This window comes from Sminthopsis crassicaudata, chromosome 2, assembly GCF_048593235.1.
Source record: "Sminthopsis crassicaudata isolate SCR6 chromosome 2, ASM4859323v1, whole genome shotgun sequence".
NCBI classification, from domain to species: domain Eukaryota; kingdom Metazoa; phylum Chordata; class Mammalia; order Dasyuromorphia; family Dasyuridae; genus Sminthopsis; species Sminthopsis crassicaudata.
In genome coordinates, this window is record NC_133618.1 from 132,302,600 (window position 1) to 132,328,879 (window position 26,280).

At 44.7% G+C, this 26,280-nt stretch overlaps 1 protein-coding gene across 1 annotated transcript in view; it reads left to right on the forward strand.

Annotated features, from left to right (window-relative positions):
• ADGRA2 (adhesion G protein-coupled receptor A2) overlaps window positions 1–26,280 on the forward strand; it is a 55,391-nt gene that overhangs the window by 26,087 nt on the left and 3,024 nt on the right. Inside the window, exons 3-18 of the mRNA XM_074287240.1 lie at window positions 10,772–10,843; window positions 11,290–11,361; window positions 11,750–11,821; window positions 12,806–12,969; window positions 14,517–14,730; window positions 15,056–15,220; window positions 19,105–19,303; window positions 19,881–20,030; window positions 20,202–20,363; window positions 20,852–21,076; window positions 21,313–21,529; window positions 22,691–22,899; window positions 24,451–24,578; window positions 24,868–24,991; window positions 25,578–25,723; window positions 26,096–26,185. Of these exons, the coding sequence (XP_074143341.1) occupies window positions 10,772–10,843; window positions 11,290–11,361; window positions 11,750–11,821; window positions 12,806–12,969; window positions 14,517–14,730; window positions 15,056–15,220; window positions 19,105–19,303; window positions 19,881–20,030; window positions 20,202–20,363; window positions 20,852–21,076; window positions 21,313–21,529; window positions 22,691–22,899; window positions 24,451–24,578; window positions 24,868–24,991; window positions 25,578–25,723; window positions 26,096–26,185 (2,409 nt within the window). The remainder of the gene's footprint in view (window positions 1–10,771; window positions 10,844–11,289; window positions 11,362–11,749; window positions 11,822–12,805; window positions 12,970–14,516; window positions 14,731–15,055; window positions 15,221–19,104; window positions 19,304–19,880; window positions 20,031–20,201; window positions 20,364–20,851; window positions 21,077–21,312; window positions 21,530–22,690; window positions 22,900–24,450; window positions 24,579–24,867; window positions 24,992–25,577; window positions 25,724–26,095; window positions 26,186–26,280) is intronic.

Here is a 26,280-nt window from a genome sequence, read left to right on the forward strand (position 1 = left end):
GTTTCCTCATCTGTAAAATGGACTGGAAAAGGAAATGGCAAACCACTCCAGGATATTTGGCAAAAACAAAACAAAACCCACAAATGGTGCCACAAAAAGTCAGATACCTGAAAGACTACTGAACAACAACCATAAAGATGATCTTTAACATATTTATTGCTTTGGCTTCTAATTCAGATTCCTTTGATTGTTGCTTTATTGAAATAAATACCAGCAGATAATAATCCCTTTCATCTCAAAACTTCTCCCTTCCCTTCCCTTTTCTCTACCCCATCACTCCTTTACAGAACATCAAATAAATCCTTCCTTAGAAATATCTCTGCTCAGGTCCTGGTGGATTCAGGGAAAACACATCAGATCTTACTGGGATCCTTGACATCTGGAACATGATGACAGGATCGGGAGAGAGAGAAAGGGACTAAGTGGAAAAAAAAAAAAAAAAGTCTGAAATCTGACTGGGAGCCAGGAACAAGTCTGTTTGTAGATCAGAAGACAGTGAGAGTATGTACATGTCTGAATATTCAAGTGTGTGTGAATGTACAAACAGTCGATGTATTTATGTGTGTACTGGAGTGGGGCATCCATTCAGTGTATCTGCAGGAAGGATATGTGTATACAGTGTGTACACATGAACTGGTACATACTCTAAGACTTGTACTATGATAAGCCTAAAGTAATTTGACAGAGAAAATGAGAAGACACAAAAGTAGAGATTTTAAAACGATCTCTAGCTGCCAAAAGCTGACCAAGTAGCTTTATTCTCTCTACGCAAGCTGTTAGGAATCTAGGTCGCTGCCTCCTAACTTCAGAAGAGCCTCCTGAAACCTGGACTCTTCCTTCCCAAATTGTCTGCTGCTTTATTAAAGAGCCATCAGCTCTCTAATGAGCTAATGAATTGCTGTATTAAAGGGCTATTAGACTGGGGAAGACCTTAGAGATGATCTAGCTCCAATCTCCTCATTTTACAGATGGGGAAACTGAGGTCCAAATGATCTAGGACACAAGGCTAGGAAGTGTCAAAGTCTTGATTCAAATCCAGGCCTCTTAACGCCAAGTCTAATAATATTCCCACTATAGTATGCGCCTTACTGGTATCTTTCTCTTTATTCTGGTCCCTGGGGACTCCCTCAAGCCACCAAGTTCTGGTCTGTGCAGGAAAAGGAGGGTAGCTCACATTTGTATGAGTTTGTAGAAGAGAAGATGAGAGTGTAAAGACAGGAAAAATATCCCCGACGATCTCCAGAAGTCTGTGCTCTGCAAGGAGAGGGGAGAATATCCCCATGGTCTTAAGAAGACTTCTTTTACTTGATGTTGTTGGCTAAGGCTTTGATTTTGGATGGGAACCACAGAGACTGGAAAAATATGAAAAGGGGAGGGGTGCTTAGTTGATCTCTGGCCAGAAAGTCTCATCTGGGGAGCCCTGGGTCAGAGCTCAAACATTCAAGAGGAGGGGCGATTCAAATCCAGCTTCTGGCACCCACCACCCAGAAGGGCTCTCAGCCTGCGTATGTGCAAAAAAGGGCTGCTCCTTCCTCTGCTCCCCTGGAATGCGCGCCCTATTTACATCCACCTACCCCGTCTAGTCTCCCCCAATCTCGTCTCAGGCAGTTTTCAAATGAAATTAATTTTGTTGCTAGACTGAAAATTCTTTTCTCTGTTCCTTTACACCCACCCACACACTCTCCCTAATGGTGATTCCCTCTGCCAGAAGCGAACTGGAGAGTGATAAGAGAATTCGTAGCAGGAAAGGACCTTAATGCCCCAATTTCTTCATTTACAGAGAAGAAAACGGAGGCTGGGAGAAGGGAAATAAGTCAAATGTCCGATGTCACACAAGCAGCAAAGCAGAAAATCGGGGAGCAGATTTCAGCAGGATTTTTTTCACTATACCGTGCTCCCGGGAATAGACAGAGTATGTGCTCACTGAATTTAGGAGTTAGGAAGATGGATCCAGATCCTGCCTCTGACGCTTACTAGCTGTGTAATGAGGAAGTCACTTCTCTGGGATTTTTTCAGTGGGATACGAGAAAGTTGGACAAAATGGCCTTTTCCCTTCCAGATCGCACTGTGCGAACGCTGAAGGGGGCACCCGACCCAGAAACCCTTTCCGGTCCGGGGAGGGTCCCTTGGAGCACAGCGGGGAGCACTCTTTTCCCTCTGCGCCTTGGCAAGCGTGTTCTATATGCAGGCAAACAGACACGTGTGTCTGAGCTGGAGGAAAGGGCTAGGGGAAGGTAACGCGGTGGGCCCCATAATGATTTGTAGCTGCCTAATGAGATTAATGAGCCCTGAGGGCTGGTATGCGGCTGGTGCTGGGGCACTCATTAGAAACAGAATCAGCGGCGAAGGAAGCGGGAGAGCGAGTGTTCCTCACAATCCAGGTGGTTTCTATTAGCCCGTGGGTGGGGGCAGGGACTTGAGGATGCTTCTGTCGATTTTCCCTCCCCTCCTTCCTCCACCCCCATATTAACGAGGGAGGAATTCGGGAGAGACGCTGCCACCAAACCCCTTGGGAAGAAGCGAAAGGGGCCGCTCTCCTTTGGAGCCAGGAGGGAAAACTGAGGCAAGATGTCCCAGCCCCAGAAGGACAGAAAGCCCGAACCGGGACCCTGCCGATGAGGAGGACACTCGGCTTCCCCGGCTGCCCCGCAGAGATCCCCTTCCCTCCTCGATTTCTTCCCAGACATACAGAACGTGGGTGCCTAGGGGGGTTGGCAGCCAGGCTCCATATTCTAATTAACCCTGGAAGTCCTACAGGGCTGTTCTGTGGCCTCAGACCCTGTAATTTGGTTTCCAAACTCCCAGGCAGGGAGGTCTGTGGGGGCTAGAAGGAGCCAGCTCGGGGCCACTCCACCCAGCCCCCCTTCACGAGCTGACAAGCAGAGAGTAGGATGTCAGAGCTGGCTCCTGGGACGCTCTCCTGCCTGTGGCTCAGGGCTCCCTTTGTAAAGCTGATGTCCCAGTTAATAAGTGAGGGGGTCGGTACCTCCTAAGACTCCCCAAGAGCTTGATTGACACATTCCGCCTTCTCTGGGTTACAGAAGAGGCCCTGTACATGTGGGGGTGAGAGGAGCACAGGGAAGGGAGGAAATCCTGGAAACTGAGAGCCTGGCTGTGTCACTAAATAATTGTGTGATTTTGAGTAAATGACTTCCACTCCCCACACTTCAGTTCCTTCATCTGTAAAATGAGGGGATTGGTTTAGATCAGGGGTTCTTCACCTTTTTGTGTGTCATGGACCTGTTTGGTGAAGTCCCGGACCTTTTCTCAGAATAATATTCTTAAAAGGAAAGGCCTAAGATTACAAAGGAAAGCCATCATGTTGAAATAAAGAGGTAATTTTTTCCTTCATGAAAATTTACAGACATCCTGAATTTTTCCATGAGCTTCAGGTTTAAACTAATAGAGTCCCTTGCAGCTCTGACCTTTTATGCGTCTAGGAGACAGATTTCCTCTGTTCCTCAGAGAAGGATTGGTAAACTGTCCCCTACCTAAACTGGGAGGGTCCATCTGACCGATTAGGTGGGATCCAGACGGTTATCTGGGTGCTAGCAGCAGCTCTGACAGGGATCATGGACTCAGCCTGTTTCCAGCCCCTGGCCTCCACTGGTCAGAGTCAGAAGGGGGCTGGACCCACTGCCACTCCCTGAATTTGAGGCTTCCCAGCCCAGGCCCCTGGGCTCCAAGAGGCCCCAAAATGTCTAAAGGCTGCTTGCAGGAAACCAAAGGCAGGAAGAGGCACTGGGGACTGAGTAGAGGGGCAGCCCAGGCGCAATTCAGCCCCCATCTGCAAAGCATCAGTTGGGCAGGCAGGGTGGGGGCTGGGGGAGGAAATGGGAATAAACACTGGCTAGCAGAGAGGGAAGGGGTGGGGGGCGGAGGGGGAAGGGGCTGCGGCCTCAGCCCCAGCCCCTTGGCAGCCCATGAAGGGAAGTGACACAATGAGGAATGTGTTTCCCTCTGCCAGTCCTCCCCCCCACCCCCCACCCCTTACAGAGGGGTGGGAGGCCAGGCCCTTCCAAAGTCTGAGACTGCACAACTGGCTCAGGGGGCAAATGCCTGGGCCCCAGGGAATGTTGGAGTGGGAATGGAGGAGGGAGTAAGACAACCAGGCTGCTCCTTGGAGAGATGGGGGATCTGACTCTAAGGGCAGCGGGTGTGCCCAGGATCTGTGGGCACAACTGTATGTGAGCCATCTGGTCCAGCACACATGTGTGAGCATCCCCAGGTCTGTCCCTTTGCCGAAAGCTTCTCCTAGACTCCTTCCCTTTGATGGCTGGTGGCTTCTTCCTGCCCCCCTCCCGAATCTGCTTGGGTTTCAGGATTAATACTGAGGCCAGAGGGAAAGGGCTGGGTCCCATAAGGGGGGGGCATCGGAGTGGTGGTGGGCTATGTGAGTGCCCTGCTGATGGAAAGGGCTGGGTGGGGTATTTTATTGCTCTCTCCAGCTATTTCTGTTCAGTGTGCAACTCTGCAAAACAAGCCTCTGGTAGGAACAGGGCCTCCCCCTACTGACCCCAGCTTCCTCTCCCCCCCACCAGGAAAGAGCAGATTTTATTAACCCCTGCTTGGCCATGAGGATTCCCTGGAGACTCAGAGGGCAGTGCCCAGAACCTGCTTGGAGTGTGACAGCGGGTGGTTAGGCAGGCCATTTTCCATTCTGTCATCTGCCAAGGCATGGTGAACACTCCATCAGCCCTCTTTATCCTGAAGTGATCTCTCTCTGAGCTTGCATGGCTCTGTGTACCTACCTTCCTCTCTTACTGCATTGTCAAAGAAAGCCAGCTCAACAAGCATTTGTCAAGCATCTGCAGCTCCTTTGTTGCTGGTCTCTTGTCCCTCAGGATTTCACAGCTTAATGGGAGAAAGGCAACATTCAAACAATATACATACAGAATTAATTGGGGACAATCTCATTAAGAGGATCAGGAAAGGCTTCTTACTGAAGGTGGGATTTTAGCTGAAACCTGAAGGAAACTGGGACCAGATGATGTGGGAGAAAACTCTGGGTATGGAAGACAAGGAGTGAAAAGTTCCACAGTTAGAAGCTGGAATATCTTATGAGGGCAGCAAGGAGCCAATGGAGGTGGCTTATAGAGTATATAAGGTATAGGAAAACTGGAAGGGTAGGAAGGGGTCAAGTTATAAAGGGCTTTAAAAAGCCAAAAAGAGAATTTTTTTTTCCTGTTTGGTCTTAGAGCTAACAAAAAGCCACTGACATTTACTAAAGGGGGGGGGGGGAAGAGGGGAATGACATAGTCAGATCTATACTTCAGAAGACCAGTTTGACAGCAGAACGGTTGATGAATTCTGGACTGGGGAGAAACTTGAAGCAGGGAGACCCACCAGCAAGCTAATGCAATAGTCTAGGCAATGAGGGCTTGCACCAGGGAAATAGCAGTGTCAAAGGAGAGAAGGAGGTATATTATAAGGATCTCACTAAGGTAGAAGCAACCAAGTGTAAAGCTTTGGGTTCCAAAAATCAAGGCCAATACCTGCTACAAAATGACAACTTGTCTCCTTTTAAAGATTTAAACTTACCATTTAAAGATTTTAAAACTTACCATTAGCTACTCTGCTTGGTGGCCCACACATGCCTTTTCAGCTTTCTTTTACGTATGGTCTTCCCCCATTAGATTGTAAAAGTCCTTGAGGGCAGGAATTATCTTTTATTTTTATTGTTTTTATCTCCAGCACTTAGCACAGTGCCTGGTACCTAGTAGTTTCTTAATAAATATTTATTGACTAACGACTATTGGACTGTGCTATTAAAAACAAATTCAGAAACCTTAGCCATACACTCTTTCTCTGTAAACTCATCAGCTCTCATGGATCTAATTTTTATATCTATACAGATCACTCACAGATTTATATTTCTAGCTCCAGTCTCCTTCTAAACCTGTAGTCCTGATTGCTTATGGACTTTCCAGTCTCTCTCCAAACCTGAAGTTCTGATTGCTTATTGGACCTTTCAAACTAGAATTCTCAGAGATATCTCAAACTTAGCATTGCCTTTGTTTCCACCATTCTCTTCCCGTTTCTTTCAAAGATTCTCTCAGGTTCATAACTGTTCTATCCATCATCCTTAAGTCTCCCTAACCCCAAATATCCAAACAATTGCCAAATTCTGTCATTTTTATCTCTGGAATTATCTCTCAAATTAGATTTATTCTGGGATTTTATCCTCCCATAGTTACAATCTTAGTCCCTCATCACTTCTCAAGGTGAATTGGAACAATCTCCTAATTGGTCTTTCTCCCTCCTCTCTCACCAACCCTCTACACTATCTCTTTGTCTTTCGGAAATCTAATTATCTTACAAGACTGAATCAGCCTTGATATTCACATCTCCTCAGTACCCTCTGAGCAGATCCTCTGACTGGAAGGCAGAGCAATGAGCTCCAAAGATCCAAGGAGAGGTCACAGCATAGTCTTCTTCCTATTTCCCACCAGCTGTACTGCTTTTGGACTTCTTTGAGCTTTTCACTCTTGCCCCTTAGTTGAACCTTGACAATAGAGACTATTTTTATTTATATCTGTATCCCAGTATTTAACACAGTGCCTTGTACATAGGAGGAGCTTATTAAATGTTTATTGATTGATTTTCCTTAAGCACAGATTTTACTCTATTGTTCCCCCACTCAATGAACTCAAATGGGTTTCTTAATTGTCTCTAGGTTAATTGAGTTTTGAAAGATCTTCACAATCTAGTCTCAATATTGCTCTCTAGGCTCATTTGAATATGACTTCCTATGCAGTTCAAACTGGCCTTTCCTCCCATCACTGGAAAACACCATCTCTTTACTGCTACTTCATAGAATCCCTCTCTTTCTTCAATATGCAGCCCAAACACCATATGTTGCACGAAGCTTTTACTGATCCTTAAAAATGCTAGTATCCTCCACTCAAACTACCTTAAATTTAACTATAATTACTCTATTTTTAATATTTATTTTCTTTATTTTTATTTTACTTGTATTTATGTATTTGTCTTGCCATTAGAATGCAAATTCCTTATGAGTAAGGATTGTCTCATTCTTTTTTATTTATATCCCCTAATACTTGGCATGGTATCTGGTACATAGTAGACACTTAGCAAATGCTTGTTGATTAACATATTATGGAGGGGATTTCTTGTTCAAATGCATTTAGGACTGGCTGTCCTCTCTGTTCCCTTCCAATTTAGAAATGCTGCCATTTTGTGAATAATAGTTTATGTTCATGTAATGCTTTGCTCATTTCTCTGAGGCAAGGAGTTCTATCATCTTGTCTTCGCAAGTAAAGAAACTGAACTCTAGAGAACTTAAATGACCTGTCCAAGACTAGCCATTCAGCTAGTAAAACTTGAGGTTTTTGAACCTAGGTCTCCTGATTCCTGGAGCAGTGTTTTTCCTACCATAGTACTCAGTCTTTCTGCCTTCTACTATAAACATTTGTGTAATGCATCTCATTTCCAGGTATTATCATGGTGCCTGGCACACAGTAGGCACTTAATAAATCCTTGTTGGCTTGTAATTAATACGACCTCCCTTCCCAGACTTTATGCTCTGTGAAATGACCATGATGCTGGGCAAATCACTTAATCTCATATCTGTACAATAAGAGAAATTTTTGTGTCATCTCTTTTGAAAGGTCATCTTCCAAAAGTATTTTATCAAAGATAAAGTACTAAATAGGTGTGAACAGTTTTTATTCCTCTCAGTGCCTAGTACTGTTCTTCTACTTATAATAAATACTCAACAAATATTTATCAAATTAATGAATGAATCAAAACCTCCTGGTTGTTTTGACTGAAATAGAGGGTAGAAGGCACAGGGAACAAAACGGGAGAGTGATAAAGAAAATAGAAATAAACCCAAATGAATAGTGACGAGAGAGTGGGGACACTGGATTTGTTTCCAAAGAGGATATAAACTGTACCCACAATGACAGCCGCCGGTAACAGGTGCTAGGGCAGGGAGAATAGTAGTTGAGTGAGCTCAGGGCAGCTGGTACCTTCCTCCACCCTCCATCCCCTATCCTTTTCCTCCCTCTAGAACATGAGGGGGGAGGAGAAGAAAAGGGAGGGGGAATTGGAGACATGGAGAATGAACAGTCTGCCCATCCTTCTTGCCAGGAAAGTGGCTGTGTCTACTTTTAGAGAGGAGGAGGAGTTTTTTTTGGTCCTGTTTAGTAGTGCCAAGCAGGTTCTTACAGGTGTGGGAGCTGTCCTTTCAGCACTGTGCCCTTCCTTAGTTGCTGGGGATTGCATGAGTCTCCATCTGCCCCTGGAAGGAGTGGCTTATTCACTGTGGATTTATTTGAAGTTCTGGTCACTGTCCACAAGAGCCAGGATTTGAATGCCCCAAGTACCTTTCTCTTTTCTTCCATGACTCATTTATAGTGCTCCGAAAGGCTGCAAACTTTAAGACTAAAGACTTCTGTCCCTGGAGTCTCATATAAACTCAGAAAACAGGATATCCCTCAGCAAATATTAGATCCAATTCTCTGCCTTAATCTGTGACCTTTCTGAACAAATCCCCTGGATTGAATACAACCTGGAGATTGCAAAATAATTTGTTCCCTTTTCTTTCACCTAATATTTTATATTTATGTCACCCAGGAATTATGGAAGAAGAAGAACGCTGAAAACTCTTGGATGTGTCAGGAGCAAACTGGAAAGAGTCTATGATCCTAGGCAGATCTCTTAATCTTTTTATCTGTAGAAATAAAGAGCTTAGACTGGTCTCTAAAATTCCTTTCAACTGCGACAGTTTTTATTCCTATTTAAGTTAAGATAGGCTAGATAATCTCTTAAGGCCTTCTAACTTTCTATGACTAGGAGACAAGGAAAGATCACAAGAATTAAAGTCAGTTAGTCAATAAAGATTTATTAAATCCCTACTATGTGCTAGGCATTGTGTTAAACTATGAAGACACAATGAAAGACAGTTTCTGCTCTGAAGGAGTCACAATCTATTGAAGATTTTAAAGATACAAAGTGAGAGGACATGGGTTTGCATTGTGTTATCCCAGCATCTCAAGGACAGGCTGGGTACTTGCAACCTTTCAGTGTTCCCAGAGTGATCTGATCCAAGGCAAATTCTGCTTGCTGCCCAATCATTATTCTACCTCCAATATGAGCTTTTCAAGTTTCTGACCTGGGTTTGGGTCAAGAATATACAAGAGTAAAATGGCTGCTGGACTCCATCCCTCTCAACACCTGAAAAACTGTTGGTCGGAGTGACAGAATTGTAGGCTCCTATTTGTTTTGGGATTCCTGGCTAGTTATTCTTCTACATTCTGGGCTAAATATTAGAAGTGCGATCCTGAGTTGAGGCTGGGATTTGATCCACAGTGTTGCTACTTGCTGCTGCCTTTTGAACTTCCTTCTTTCTCAGGAAGCTACCCAGAACCTCTTCATATAAGAACACCACTCCCCTGTGAAGGTTCCCTTCTTACTCTAACTTGAATCTGTGTGTATTGAATAATGAAGCTACCAGCTCTCACTTGTCCCTGTATGGGGCTGTTTCTGCTGATACCCTGCTAGTACTGTAGGATCTCCTCTTGCTCTTGCACCCAGCCTCTCCCTGAGAGCTGGAGAATTCTGCATGTCATGTGTTCTTTGTCTGACCTCCATCTCTAGTGTGCAAAACTTCCTGCATGTCTTCCAATGCTATGTTGAGCTGAACAAATGACTCACTGTGTCTTTTTCTGGATTTTCCCATCAGGATTCTATCCTGGAATTTTCTAGATTTATTTGGAGGAATTTTGTGGAGGGATTCACCACACTGCTTCCTTTTTTTTTTTCCCCCGAGGCAGTTGGGGTTGTGAATTGCCCAGGACCATACAGCTAGGAAGTGTTAAGTGTCTGAGGCCACATTTGAACTCAGGTCCTCCTGACTTTAAGGCTGGTGCTCTATCCATTGCCCCACCTAGATGCCCCTACCACACTGCTTCCTAATACTTTGTTATCTTGGTTCCTCTTCCCTGTCTCCCATACCTGGAATGTTGTCTGTCCTCATCTTTGCCTACTGGCTTCCCTAGCTTCCTTCAACTTCCAGCTAACATTTCACCTTCTATAGGAAGCCTTTCCTGACTCCTTAATTCTAGTGCTTTCTCTTTGTTAATTATTTCTAATTTATCCTTGTTTATCCTTAATAGTTTGCATGTTGTCTCCCTGTTAAACTAGGAACTGCTTGAGAGCAAGAATTATACCTTTCTCTCTATCACTTAGCACAATGCTTGGCATATAACAAATGCTTAATAAATGTTTATTGACTGACTAAGCTTACTTCTTTTTCTCATTTATAAAAAGAGGTGGCTTTAGATGGTTTTTAAGATCCGTTCTATGCCCACACTAATTAGCTTTGTGACAAGAGTCAGGCACCTATTAGTGTCTCTTTTTCCTTATTTGTCAATGGGGATTCATAAACGAAGGCACAGCTAACTGCCAGAGGATTCTGTTAGCTGACTAACAACCCACTGTATAAAAGACCATTTTGTTTCCTGACCCTAGCCACCTCTTTTGGCTTCTTCTCCCCAAAATTATGCTCTGTAGTCTTTGATTGGCCAGCCATCAAAGTGACTGAGGAAGACAATGCTGAGAAAGGAAGACTGCCATGTGGGAATGGAGAGGAGGTTTGGGGCTGGGAAAGAGAGGGAAAGAAAAAAGAAATCTAGAGAATGCATGAGAGAGTCTCACATTTTTAGAAGAAAGGAAGATAATAATCTTGCCTTGGAGAGGTCTGGCAGGTCTTATAATGTCTCCTCCCTCCACCTTCTTCTTTCAGGGACCTGAAGAACAATCTCATCAGTACAGTGCATCCTGGTGCCTTCCTGGGACTGGGAGAGTTGAAGCGCTTGTGAGTACCAATGATTTATCTGTCTCCTCTTCCTTCACTTTCTCATTCCAGATATTCAACACTCTTACTGTAGTACATAAAGGTATTTCAAACCTATATTTGGTACCCTTTCTTATCCTCAGTCCTTTTCTACTCAGCCCTCCCTTTGTTTCTATAAGTGGACAAACACTACACTTGGAGTTAAGAAGGTCTGAATTTAAATTCTGCCTCTGGCATTTACTGACCATGGATAAGTCACTAACTTGACCCCTTAGTTTCCTCATCCATCCCACAAAATAATGTTACCTACCTCAGAAGGTATTTGTGACATGCAGAAAAGATATATTTTATGAAACCTTAAAACATCATATGTATATGGATTAATATTGTTTTCCCGTGCTCCTCACCTTCATCCTAACCCATCTATAAGTTGATAAATTCCCCTAAGGCTGTATCTATTTCTCTAGAGATCTCTCCAACAACCGAATTGGCTGTCTTTCTTCTGGAGTTTTCCAGGGCCTTAACAACTTGAACCGCTTGTGAGTATGAAAAGGCTAGAAGAGGGGAAAGGGGACAGAGGGCAAAACGGAGAAGACAATGTAAGAAATAATGGGATTGAAAAAAATTAAAAGTGGACTTCCAATAAGTTAAATTTCTTGCTTCTGAACCACCATGATTCTTTGGAGTCTCACTCCCTTCTCAACTCCTCTCCCTAAGGCAAAAAGTTTTTTAACCCGAGGTCCCTGAAAATTGTTTTCAAATATTATGATAATTATATTTCAGTGCTTCTTTTATAATCCTATGTAGTTTATTTTATACATATAAAAACATTCCAAAAAGTCAAAAAGGGTCCATGGCACAAAAAAGGATGAGAATCCCTTGACTTAGCAAGATCTCACAACCATTCTTATTGTTCTCCCCTCATAGAAACATGTCTGGGAACATCTTCTCCAGCCTATCAGCTGGGGTGTTCGATGAGCTTCCAGCCTTGAAAGTTGTGTGAGTATCTTCTCCCAACCCAATTGACTTCTAAGAGAAATTCTTTCTCCCCTTCTTTGTCCAGAAAGTGAAGATTCATTGACATTATTGGACTAGCACAAATGTGGACGTCAGAATCATCCAGGAGAGTAGACAGTAGATAGATAGGCAACTTTGTAGGATGACTTAGGGAGTATCGGTAGGTCCCAAAGCATCCCCACCTCCACCTGCCATACCACCCAAAGTATGATATCCTTAGAGATTAATTTCTTCAAGTCCCAAAGGATTCCTTGTTAAATTACAGACACAGCAGTGATACCTGAAGCTATTATCCTACCACATCATAAGGAATTAATTGAGAAGTAGCTGAGAAATAAGACTCTTGGAAATGGTCAAGATAACATGCATGTGGCTTTCAACAGTGAATGCTGGCAGGCAGGTTTCCAGGGCAGGAGATATGAGCTAAAAAGAAGGGTGAGAGGGCCCCAAAGATAAGCTCTACCAAGAGATACAGACTGAATTGATGATTTCATGGTATAAAGTTTCCAGTGAATTCATTCCCTCTTTCAATGTATATAGGCATCGTCTCTGCAATTTATACTCTTATTGAGGTTAAGCAAGTTGCTTGATGTTGTATAGCTAATACACCTCTGAGACAGGGCTTGAACCCTGAGTCTTTCTGACTTTGAGGTCACTATCTACTTATTGTATCATGATGCCTCTTATAAATTCCATCTAGTTTGCAGTTTTCTTGGCCTGACCTGAAGAACACAGACTTTTTTTGTAGATTCATCTTCCTTGATCCCAGTCTTTTCCAACCCCATATCTTTTCTTTTGGAGGGGGATCATTAGACTTGCATCACTCTTCCCTTCCTCCTAGCCAAAAGACCACCCACTCATATTCTCATGAGCTAGTCACTCATTTACCATTATTGACCATTGCTTTAAGTTCACCTTTCCCTACCGTTATCCCATGGTTTCCTTCTTAATTTCTCACAAACCTAGGGACTTTGGCACAGAATTCCTGACCTGTGACTGCCATCTCCGCTGGATACTGCCATGGGCCCGTAACCATTCTGTACAATTGTTTGAGCGGACACTCTGTGCCTATCCCAGCTCCCTCCATGCCCAGGCCCTTCGAAGTCTCCAAGATACCCAGCTCCATTGTGGTAAGAAACTTCTAACCTTTCCTGACTTACCAGAAAAATCTGTTCTCCAGTCCCATTCTAAACTCCTAAGATGCCTCATTTTCAATTTTCTAAGACTCCTCTAAAAATTTAAGAATTTCCTCTCATTTCTAAATTGTCTGGGCCATCCAGCCCAGAACGACAATTTTAAGGGTCAGGATAGCTCCTAAATATTTTACTTTCCATTAATAACTCATTATGGAGCTGTCATTCATTAATTTATTTATGTCCTTTTTGAAGCTTTTGGAGGAAGATCTGTTAGCTTATTGACAACCACTATGTATAGGACCACTTCTTTATATCAATTACAAAACTACCTTTTTTGAAATTCAACGAATGCCCCCTTATTTCAAAATTCTGGAATATGGTGATCAGATTTCTACCCAATTTCTACCTTTTATATTTTTATAGATATAAGCCATAACCTTTTTCAGCCCTTTCTAGACTGAAGAGTCCTTTATCCAACTTGAAATACATCACACTCCCCTTGCTGAATACAGGAGATATGCCTAGGAATGTAGAGCTAGAGCTGGAAGGGACCTCAGTGGCCAGCTAGCCCAAACCACTCACTTTCTAGTTAAGGTGACTGAGCCCTTATCCACACAGATTTCAGATGGTGAGGTTTGAACTTTGATCCTTTGACTTTAGAGCCAATGTTCTTTCCACCATATTTTTCCTTTGCTCTAGATGTCCCATTCTCCCACGATCCCTGCCTTTTACTTTTTTTTTCTTTTTTCTTTTTTTTTTTACAAATAGTAAACTTTACTTTTACAAATATTTATATATCAAAGTCAGGAAGATTTGAGTTCAGATCCAGCCTCAAACACTTAGTAGCTGTGTCATAAAGGTATCATAAGTCATTTGATCGCTGCCTTCCTCAGTTTCCCCCACTGTAAAATAGAGAGAATCATAGCACCTACCTCCCAGCATCGCTGTCAGGATCAAATGAAATAATGTTTGCAGAGCGCTCAGCCGAATGCCTGACACAGAATAAGTGCTATATACACGCTAGGTATTATTATCATTATCATTGTCATTATTATTTTTTTCTCCCATATTAGAATGTAATGTATTAGACTACCTGCCATCTAGGAGAAGGGATGGGGAGAAGGAGGGGAAAATTTGGAACAGAAGGTTTTGCAAGGGCCAATGTTGAAAAATTACTCATACATATGTTTTGTAAATAAAAAGCTTTAATAAAAAAATTTTTAAAAAAAGCTTTCTTTGACCATTAAAAAAAAACAAAATAGAATGTAAGCTCTTTGAGAACAGGGGTATTGTTTTTGTTTCTTTTTTTTGTATCCGTGGCATTTAACATGGTGCCTGGCAGATACTAAGCCTTTAGAATTGCTCCCATTGTTTTTTACCCCATTTTCTCTCCTCTTCCCTGCTCAGTAGATTATGGGACACAGGACGAGGGAGTCAAGTCCAAGTTCCTGCTGAGTCCCCTTGTGTCTGAAGCTCCCTTTGCCCTCCTGCCCAATCCTCTGCCCATAGTCCTCACTGTGATTCTGCTCCCCCCACAACAGCTGGTGCCCTGGAGCTGCACACTCACCACCTGATCCCCTCGCTGCGCCAGGTGGTGTTCCAAGGTGATCGGCTTCCCTTCCAGTGTACTGCCAGTTACCTGGGCACTAGTACCCGCATCCGCTGGTATCATAACCGGGTACCTGTGGAGGGGGATGAGGAAGCAGGCGTTATCTTAGAGGAGAGCCTGGTCCACGACTGTACCTTCATCACCAGGTAGGAGCATTGTCCCCCTTTCTAAGGTGGGGTTAAGAAAGGGAAGTGCTCGCCAACATTTCCCCAAGAGGTGAGAATGTGAAGAACAGGGGAAGGTAAAGAAAGGACCATGTCTAGAAGACCAGGAAGGGCTTAGGCTCCTCCATAGGGGAGGTTCTGGGAGAGCCCACGACTTGGGGAATGAGTGACTATCATAAGGGATATAAAAGACATAATACTAGTGAAGGTCCCAAAGTTGTAAAGAAGATCCTTATCCAAATGAAGAGAAGCCATTGGAGATTTCTTCTCATTGGAGAGCCTAACCACAAATTCCTGTGTCCCCCAGTGAATTAATTCTGTCTCACATTCATGTGTGGGCATCTGGTGAATGGGAGTGCTCCGTCTCTACTGCCCAAGGCAACGCCAGCAAGAGGGTGGAGATCGTAGTGTTGGAGACTTCAGCCTCCTACTGTCCTGCCGAGAGAGTCGCCAACAACCGGGGAGACTTCAGGTTTGAGGGTTGGGATGCAAAGGGTTACCTCCAAAATGTGCACATACCTCCAATGTATTCAGCAAAGCCTCTTATTTCTCATTTTCTACCATAGACTCCAAGAGGGAATTTGATTGTGGTGTCAAACCTCCAAACTTCTCCTACCATGTTTTCAATCTTCCCCTCACCACTTACAATTTTTATGGATAAATGGCTTCTTTTTTCATCAGCCCCATATTTAGCATTTACTTAGCATTCTGCATACAAAACATATCTAAATTGCAATGGGAAAAGTATTTGGTTTTAACTCAAAGAACCCCAGTTTGAAAATTGACTTTAATAGATACTAACTAAATGCTCTTAGGTAAATGACTTCTTGTTATTGGGTATCACTTTCCTTCTATAAAAAATTAAGAAGAGACTAGATGAATTCTAAGTTTCCTTTGAACTCAAGAGTCTATAATTCTACAGAAAAAAATAGATATTGTTCTAGGGCTATGGACAAATGAAAGAAATCAGCAGTGTAATCTCATACCCCCCAAACTCAAGAATCACACAATGGCAGAATTGGAGGAGAGGATCCAACCCCTGCCTGGAAAAGTCATCAGGACAGCATACCCAGCCAGTACCCAGTCTTTGCAGGAAGATCTATAACCTAATTCCCACTCCCATGGGCAGAGTATTCTACTTTTAACTAACTCTAATTTTGAGGAAGTTTTTCTTTGTATCAAATTTAAAGAGTTTGCGTTTCAGAACTTCCACTCACTGCTAGTTCTGCCCTTTGAAACCAAAGAGAACAAACTTAATCCCTCTTCCACATAACATTCTTTCAGATCCTTAAAAACAACTATCATGTCTTCCCTAAGCCTTCTATTCTCTGAGCCAAACATCCCCATTTCATTTAATCAATACTCATATGGAATGACCTTCACCATCTCTTGTTATGGTTCAGATTGTCAATGCCCTTCCTAAAATATACCTACAAGCAAATACACGCATTATGGAATTATCATTTCCTTATACCTAGGGTCTCTCCCTGTCTTAAATTCAACCCAAAATCATTAGTAAACATTTGTTAATTACTTACTATGTGCCAGGGTCTGTATTAAGAGCTGGTAAATTCAGTTCCTTCCCCCAGAAGCTTACTCACAATGGTTTATGAGGATTGAATTAGCTTTTATTTCTGCTGCCATTTCACATTGTTAACTCATATTGAACTTGCAATCTACTAAGTAAACTTCCAACTCTTTTTTCAAACTGTTGTTTAAGTAGCCTCTGTCATTTTGTATTTAGGAAGTCAGTTAGGAAGTCAGTGTGAATATATATTTGTCCCTATCATATTCCATTTTCATCTAATTTATATAACAATCTGAACACAATCACTTTCCTTTTTTCTGTATAAATGGTCAGGCCAAACTTTTGAGTGATCAGTAATCCCATGGGGAGTCAGAAGGGAACTCTTACCATCAAATAATTTCATGTAAAAATAGAAGTATCTGGAGTGTCTCAGTGCCTATTGGACATCTCCCTTCAAATTGGATTCTGCATTAGATCTCCAAGAAATGAAATTGAGAAATGGAGTGAGAAATGGAGATATGGAAGACATAAGCAAACTGTAGCATATCATGAACAAGGAATTAGGACAGAAAAAAATCAGGATGTCATCAAAGAAATGTACAAGAAAAAAAGGGGCTAGTTCATATAGTAAGATTGAGGAAGAATGGACTGGACAATCTAAATGCATCACTGAAATTCTTGAAAGAAGGGCATCCATTAAGTGCCAACTGTTTGCCAGGCATTGTGGTACGTGTTTTACAAATATTATCTCATTTGATCCCACAGCTACCTGGGAGCTAAGCAGATGCTGCTTATATGCTCATTTTACAGTTGAGAAAATTGAGGCAAGCAGAGGTTAAGTGACCCAGCTAGTAAGTGTGTAAGGCTGCATTTCAACTCAGTACTTCTTGAGTCTAGATCAATGTTCTATTCACTGCACCACCTACTTGCTCTTGAGATGCTAAGAGAGCTCAAGGGAGGCCCCTGGTACATTAAATGGACTCCCTACTGCCAACCTATGAGACACACAGGATGGGCAGGTGTGGTTGGGACTAGCTCGAATATTCCCAATGATAAGACCACAGACTTTCTGGACTCTTCTAGTGCTTTTCCTCTTAACAGATTCTAGACTATCAGCATCTTTTCCAAATGAAATTGTCATCTATTTTGTTAGTCATCATTGCTACCTCTGTAGCATCTGCAAATCTGATAAGATTCTAATTTATGTCTAAGTCATTTTCTTTTTTGTCTAAACCTGTGATTTCACTAATGTAGGGAAGTTCTAAGAAGGCTGCTCTTCTTACTAATGCTGATCAGCAACTGCTCTGCAATTAATATAACCACAGAGTACCTCTGATTCACGGAGGAGTTGGGACTTATCAAGGTCATTCACACAGCCAATAAATGAGCAGAGATGAGACTTGAACCTAGTTCTGATTCTACTTTTATTTGTTCTTATTCTAGTTTTTTGTTGTTATTGTTGCATCTCACTTCATTTATCTGTTTGTTTTTTTCCTATTTTCTGGATGTAAGAGTTGAGAAATATAAATTTTCCCTTAAAAACTGCTTTTTATTTATCCCATAAATTTTGGCATGTTGTCTCATTGTTTTCATTCTCTTTAATGAAATTATTTCTGTGATTTGCTTTTTGATCTATTCATTCTTTAGGATTAGATTACTTAGTTTCCAATTAATTTTTAATCTATTTTCCACTGCCCTTTATTGAATATGATTTTATTGCATTATGATCTGAAAATTTAATTTCATATTTCTGCATTTCTACACTTGATTTTTATGCCCTACTGCATGGTCAATTTTTGTGTAATTGTCATATACTGATGAAAAAAAGATATATTTTCTATCCCTATTCAGTTTTTTCCAAAGGCCAATCATATCTAACTTTTCTAAAATTCTATTCACCTCTTTCTTTCTTGTTTATTTTGTGGTTAGATTTATCTAGTTGTGAGAGAAGAAAGTCTTCTGTATTCTTCCTCTTAACAGGTTCTAGATTGTCAACAATCTTTTCCAAATCAGATTGTCATCCATTGTGTTAGTCATCATTGCTCCCTCTGTGACATCTGCAAATCCGATAAGAATGTCAATTTATGTCATTTTTTGGTCTCGACCTGGGGTTTCACTAATGTAGGGAAATCCTAAAAAGGCAATTCATTCTTACTCATTTAACTTTTCCTTTAAAAATTTGGATGCTGGAGCAGCTAGGTGATGTAGTGGGATAGAGCACCAGCCCTCAAGCCAGAAGGACCTGAGTTCAAAATTGACCTCAGACACTTAACTAGCTATGTGACTCTGGGCAAGTCACTTAACTCTAATTGCCTTAGCAAAAAAAAAAAAAGATGCTATACTACTTAGTGCAACTATGTTTACTATTGATATTACTTTATTTATTGTCTATGATACATTTTAGCAAGATTCGGTTTCCTTTCTTCCTTATCTCCTAATTTATTTTCAATCCAGCAGATTGTGCTGTTTAAAAATTTAGTCCAACTCCCTCATTTTATAGATGAAGAAATAAAGTGAAATCTTTCCTGAGGTCACACGGGTATTAAGTAGCAAGAATCTGATTTAACCTGGGGTCCTTGGATGCCAATTCAATGATTTTTCCGATTTACCAAGGAACTAGGAGAATTCCAAAGAGCCATGGGCAAGGTGGTAAGGGGAGGGAGAGGAAGAAATGTCTTTCCCGCCTTCATTTGATGCTATTTCCCCAACTTTGTTCCTGGAGGAGCAGAATAGCCCTAAGAGACAGGGAGGGAGGTTGAGACTGAATAGAAGTGGGTCAGACTTGTGGCCCCTTGATCCCTGAGCCCCCAATCCTCCCTCACTCCCAGGTGGCCCCGAACGCTGGGAGGAATCACAGCCTATCAGTCCTGCCTCCAGTACCCCTTCACTTCAGTGCCCCTCAGCGGGGGCACTCCAGGCACCAGAGCCTCCCGACGCTGTGACCGAAGTGGGCGATGGGAGCCAGGGGACTATTCCCACTGCCTCTACACCAACGATATCACCCGTGTACTCTATACCTTCGTCCTGGTAAGGTTATGACATGGGAAGGAAGGAATTGGGATGAACAGGGACCATTATATTTTTCCCTAATACCTGGGACAGAGGTGAAGTGCATTTCCAGTGTGAAAAGTTCAGAGGTAAAATAGCCTTTCAGAATGGGGGGAATGCTGGTAGAGAAACCCTGGAGAGTCGGGAGCGGAGTCTGAAGGAATGAAAGATGAGTGGGTCAGGAAAAGGCAGGGGACAAGAAAGGGCCTCTTGGCAGCTCCACACTCCCAGCTATTGATTCTTGCCAGCTCCCAAGCATGTGGGAGTAACTGTGGGCAGTTCAGAGGCAGAGCTGGCCCCCCTGCTTCTTTCTCTCTGATAGTGCTAATGATCCACGGGCTGACCCCATGGGCTGAGAGCCTGGGGTCTTCATCAGCAACAGCTGGTGGAAGGGGCCCTGCTCCCCTTTCTTGTGAGTCATGACCCATTGGCCACAGCCACAGAGGGAGGGGATTGGATCCAGCAGAGCAGTTCTTGGACTTCATTATTCTGGTTCGGGGCAGGGGGAAGTGAGGGGGTCTGGACCGTCCATCCCCCACTCCCACTCTTCTTTCAGATGCCCATAAATGCTTCCAATGCCCTGACCTTGGCACACCAGCTGCGGGTCTACACAGCCGAGGCAGCGGGCTTCACAGACATGATGGATGTGGTCTACGTGGCACAGATGATCCAGAAATTTCTGGGCTACGTTGACCAGATTAAGGAGGTGAGGCTTCTGTAAAGATTCACTCTACAAGCCCCAGATGTTCCAATTGCCTAGACTCCCTGACTGCCTGGTCTTCCCAGTCCCCTCACCCTGAAGGGAGCGCCTTCGGTTCCAAACCGTTCCCTACAGCCAACATTGTCATTATGCAGTGGGGGCTTCTCTCTCCTATAGCTGGTGGAGGTGATGGTGGACATGGCCAGTAACCTAATGCTTGTGGATGAGCACCTGCTCTGGCTGGCCCAGCGGGAAGACAAGGCCTGCAGCGGGATCATCGGGGCCCTGGAACGCATCGGAGGGGTCGCCCTCAGCCCCCATGCCCAGCACATCTCTGTGGTAACAAAGGGGGCCAATGAGACCCCTCGAGCCTTAGAAGTCACTTTAATTCCTGGAGCACTTATTAAGAGCATGGGGATCATTTATTCGGTGCCCTCATTCTATGGATGGGAAGAGCCAATCAAACTGTGTCCACTCGGTATCCGTGGGTGGGAAAGGCAGGGGAGAGGAGGTAGGAATGGAGATGGGGAAAGACAGTCTCAAGCTTCTAGTCAGGGGAGATGAGATTAATATGGGTTGAAGTTCTCACAGAAGCCCTCATAAAGGAGGGAGCTAAGGGGGCAAGTGATTCCCAGCTCTTGAAGGAATTGGAATTAGGAGGGAATACTAGGGAGAATACTACTTCCAAGGAAGAAGTGAGGGAAGGACCCTGAGACACACTTTCAGAGAGGTCCTTCCATTCGGGGCTGCTGAAACACAGTGGGACACACACCATTTACTGTGACTTGAATTCACGGCTTATGGAGTGATCGGATCTCCATTCCTAGAATTCAAGGAACGTGGTGCTGGAAGCCCACCTCATCAAACCCCACAGCTACGTGGGCCTCAGCTGTACAGCGTACCAGAAGCGGGAGCCGGCGGTCTCAGGGCCACGGCCAGGGCCCCCTGGACTGGATCCCCAGCCTGAGCAGGAAACCCTCGCTGATCAACAACTCCGTTTCCGCTGTACCACTGGGCGGCCCAATATCTCCCTGTCCACTTTCCATATCAAGGTAGGGGTATTGGTTGGGAGTAGAGGTAGAAATAGAGGTGGGGGGTGGGATGTGGGATGAGGGATCCTGGGGAGAAGGATAGCCCACAAAAGGGGAATTGGAACAAATTTGGGTTTATCTGTTTGTTTTTGTGGAGGGAGGGGGAGGAAGACCAGAGGGACTGAGTACTAATGAAGTCAAGAGCCCAAAGGGCCAAGAAACCTTGTGGTCTCTGAGGAACCCCTATGTCCCCCCAGAACAGTGTGGCCCTGGCTTCCATCCAGCTTCCCCCCAGCCTGTTCTCATCCCCTCCGGCTGCACTGGCCCCCCCAATACCCCCGGACTGCACCCTGCAATTGCTCGTCTTCCGTAATGGTCGCCTTTTCCGTAGCCATGGCAACACCTCCCGGCCTGGAACCACAGGGCCCAGCAAGAGGCGTGGAGTGGCCACTCCTGTGATCTTTGCCGGAATCAGTAAGGGACCCAATTCTTTTCCCAAGAGCCCAGAGAAGAGGGAGATCCCTGGGGATGGGGAGGAGGAGGGGAGGTTGAGGGAAGAGCTCAGAGATTAAATGAGACAGCTGGGCTTGGAATGACAGATTAAGAGGTGGAGACCAGTGACTAAAGCCATCTCACTACTACAGGTGAGATGAGCAGTGCATGAGCAAGTGTGGCCCGCCGGAGGGGCATCGGGTGGGCACCCTGCCTCCTGTGCTCCCCCAGCCTTCTTTCTTCTAGCATCTGAGCACGCTGGTGCTTGAAACAGAACCAAGTGAAATCTGCCACTTGGGGAGAGAATGGGAGATTTCCTTAGTAAGGACAGAGCAGCTCCTGGATAAGACCAGATGTTAAGCTACAGAAGGACTGTAGGAGTCTGGATCTCGTGTGAAAAAATCCCTTCCCTAATACACAATTGCACATTCACTACACCTCCCTTGTTCCCATTTCCACTGCCTACACATACAACTATATAGAAAATACTGAGTGCCCACTATCTAATTGGGAAAACAGAACACACACAATGGATATAAAGCAAGACAATAATTAAATACCAGTGAAGAACAACTAATTAAAAATTATCTAGCCTCAGCCTCTTCCCATCTGTGTGATGCTGGGCAAATCACCTAGCTCTGTGTGCCTCAGTTTCCTCATCTGTAAAATGAGCTAGAGATAGAAATGCCAAACCACTCTGGTATTTTTGCTGAGAAAACTCCAAATAGGGTTATGTAGAGTCAGAAACAACTGAGCAATAACTACAAAAGGCAATATACAACAAGTCTAGGGAATAGGAATAGCAGGACTGTAGAAGGCTGACTACATCCCATGACATTCTCATCAAATACAGAGAGAAAGAATAATTAATATAGCTGATGGCAAAATCAGGGTCCAAACTGATCTCAGCAGGTTTGCTCATCACTTCCTGTCTATCATATTACATATATACTATTATACATACATATATATATATATTATAATATAGGTCTATATATATTGTAATAATCTACTAAATGAGTCAGATTGAAAAAGGTATAAGTATTAACATAAAGTGCAGCCCTTGGGTTCAAAAATTCAATTATATAAATAGTGAGGAGGTGTGCCTTCCTAGTCAATCTTTATTTATCTCTTCCTTCCTAGGTGGCTGTGGTGTTGGGAATCTCACCGAGCCAGTGGTTGTCTCCCTGAGGCACTGGGCTGAAGGGGTGGATCCTGTAGCAGCTTCATGGAGCATGGAAGGACCTGGAGGACCAGGAGGCTGGACTTCTGAGGGCTGCCAGCTCCACTCTAGCCAGTCCAATGTCAGCTCCCTGTACTGCCAGCACCTTGGCAACATTGCAGTGCTTATGGTATGTCTATGTGTGAGACACCAACAGACTGATGGACAGATAAACACCTGCATAGGAGAGGGAGAAAGGAAGGAGGGCTGGGGAAAAATATTTGTTTCCACAAGGAACAGAGGCAGTAGGAAAGAATTGGGAGAGAGGAAGCTCATTTCAACAGTCTCTCCCATGTGGCTCCATCTTTCCTGACAAAACCCATGGCTGACTTTTCCCACCATTACAGCTCAATGCCCAGAGAAGATGAATCTGTAAAAAAGCAGGAAATTTTGTTTCAATCCTTGCTTTCACTTTCTCCAAGTCGAACAAAATTGTCCCACTCTTTTGCTTCTCCCTGAGGAAAAATCAAATATAAGAGTTTTGACTTGTACATGTGATGGTTGGGAAGAAGGAACAATGGAGCAGTAGAAAGACCAGTGGATTTGGGAGTCAGAATATTCTGGCACTTTCTATGTGCCTGTGGGTAATTCACTTTCTGTGTGCCTCTGTTTCCTCTTCTATAAAAGGAGGTTCCTGAGCAACTCTGTCGGGGAACCACAAAGCAGCAGGTCTAGAATCAGGGAGGCCTGAGTTAAAATCCAGTATTAGATCTTCACTAGCCATGATTCGAGGCAATTCATTTATTGTCAGTCTACCTCAGTTTCCTCGACTGTAAAATGGGATCGTAAAACACCTACCTCCAGTAGTTGTGAGATCATTTAAGAAGCTATTACAGTAATCCAGGGAAGAAATAGTAAGGAAAGAATGAAGAGAGGGGGACAGATAGAAAATGGATAGAGGCAAATGATTAGATGGAGGGAAATCAAAGTGTCAAAAATGTGATTGTAAAATTACAAGCCTGAGTAACTGAGAGAACAGACAGATGTATTCTTAACAGAAAGAAGTCTGAAGAAGAGGAAGACTTAAGAGGGAAGACAAATGACTCCTGTTTTTGTTGTTGCTGCTGTTGCTCAGTAGTCTCAATTGTAGGTGACTCTCTGTGAGCCCATTTGAGGCTCTCTTGGCAAAGATACTAGAGTAGTTTGCTATTTCTTACTACAACTCATTTTACAGATAAGGAAACTGAGGCACATAGGGCTAGGTAACCAGCTAGGGAGGGTATGAGGGCAGTTTTGAACTCAGGTCCTCCTGACTTCTGGCCTGACACTCTGTGCCAACCTCACTACCCAAGTTCTGTTTTAGGTATGTCAGATTTGAGGTCCCTGGGGACCATCCAGAAATATCCAGAAAGCAGTAGTTGATGAGGAGTTTAGGAGAGAGAAAAAGCCTAGCTGCATGGATCTTGGAGAATAAGTGTGGGTGTGTTTATATTTTGGCCCAAACACTGAAAAATGTAGAGTTCCTGTTTAGGGACAGTGCAGCTTGTCACCACACAGAATTGTGAGCTCTCAAGAGCACAGACTGTCTTCCGCCTTTGTTTAGATCCCTAGTACTTAGCACAGTGTCCGGCAGGGAGAAAACACCTAATAAATGACTATTGCTAACGCTGTAAGTGGGCCCATCCCTTCTGCTCAGAGCCCTGGGCTCTTCTTCTCCTGCTTTTTCCTGCTTCCTCCCTAGGAGCTGAGCACTTTTCCCCGGGAAGCAGGAGGCCCAGGTGCAGTTCTGCATCCCGTTGTATACCCCTGCACTGCCCTGCTGCTACTTTGCCTCTTCTCCACCATCATCACCTACATCCTCAATCACAGGTGGGAGTCCTCGGAGTGAAAATGGAAACTAGGAAAAGGAGTTAGCAGAGGAGTTGGGAGGCGGTCCTTGGTTCTGGGGAACGGAGAGCAGGGGTTGAGGACTTTTCCAACTCCCCATTTTTGGTGAGCGCATGTTTTCAGGTGAAGGATGGAGGTTTCCCATTCCTTTCCTGCACCTCCTACCTGCTGTCCCCAGGGTGCAGAGAGGTGCCATAGACTGGCGGTGGGTGGGCTGGGCATGCCCCCAGCTGAGCCCGGGTGCCAGCAGCATGACGTGTGTCTATGGCAGCTCCATCCATGTCTCGAGAAAGGGCTGGCACATGCTGCTGAACCTGTGCTTCCACATGGCTATGACTTCGGCTGTCTTTGCAGGCGGCATCACCCTCACCAACTACCTAATTGTCTGTCAGGCGGTAAGGCAGGGAGCGACTGGGGCCGGGAGTGTTGGGGGCGGGGAAGGAGGGTTGGGGGAGGGGTGACCTCGTAGAGGAAACACCACAGTCTGTGCACAGTGTTGGAGAGGCTGGTATACTAATAGACCTGACACCGATTCCCCTTTTATGGGAAGGAGGAATAAAAACATTGATGAAGGTCAGGGCAAGGATGAGGGGGAAGTAATGATACCATGGGCAAATGCAATGGGGAACATAGGGGTAAGCAGGGCAAGGAAGGGTGTAATGGGGAACTGAAGGGGGGGCAGTAAGAAGAAAACCCAGGAGGGAGAAAATGCCGGAAGGACCTGAGGGAATGTGGGGGCAAGGGGGAAGGACGCTGTGGGAACCTCCGTGGGGAAATCATTGAGGAGGATATAGCTAGGATATCACCCCAGATACCCCCGGGGAGGAAAAAGAGCAATTGCTAAGGGAGGATGAAGAATCAGGAGGAATGGGTCAGGGAAAATGGGAGTTTTCTCAGGCTGCGGCTGTACTCCGGGCCGATCCTGCCGGCAGCCGCCCAGGTTCCTGCCCGGCCGGACGCCTCCTTTCCTCCCCCCTGCAGGTGGGCATCACCCTGCACTACTCATCGCTGTCCACGCTGCTCTGGATGGGGGTGAAAGCACGCGTTCTCTACAAGGAGCTGACCTGGAGGGCCCCACCGCCTCAAGAAGGGGAGCCAGCCGCACCCACTCCCCGGCCAATGCTCCGGTAAAAGCAGCCTCCTCCCACCCCTAAATGTTCTTCTGAGCCTGTGAGGAGCAAGGCATGGAGAGCTAGATGAGTATATGAGACCTAGCTCGCTGGGCACACCTGCACAGGCAGGATCAGTCCTGGAGAAAGGTGAAGCAGGAGCTCAGGTATCACCTCCTGATGAAGGTCAGAGAGCCAGGAGGACATCTTCCATTCCGTTCAGCGAAAGGAAAGGGGAGGGTTCTCCCCGTCCCCTCACCGCTTCTCCCCCGCCTGCCAGAAGCCTAAGGGGAGAATGGGACGGGGAAGGGAAAGAGTCACTCCGCACAGCTCCTGGATCCTGAGGCTTCCCGTTCTCTCCACTTCTTAACCCAGATCTCTTTTCCTCAGGTTCTATCTTATTGCTGGAGGCATCCCACTCATCATCTGTGGTATCACTGCGGCTGTCAACATCCATAATTACCGGGATCATAATCCCTAGTGAGTATGTGCCCCAGCCAAGTCAAAAGCCGCTCTTTCTACCCCGGAAACGCCCTCCCCCCCCGCGGGTCCTCTGGGCTCCTCGCGCTGACCCC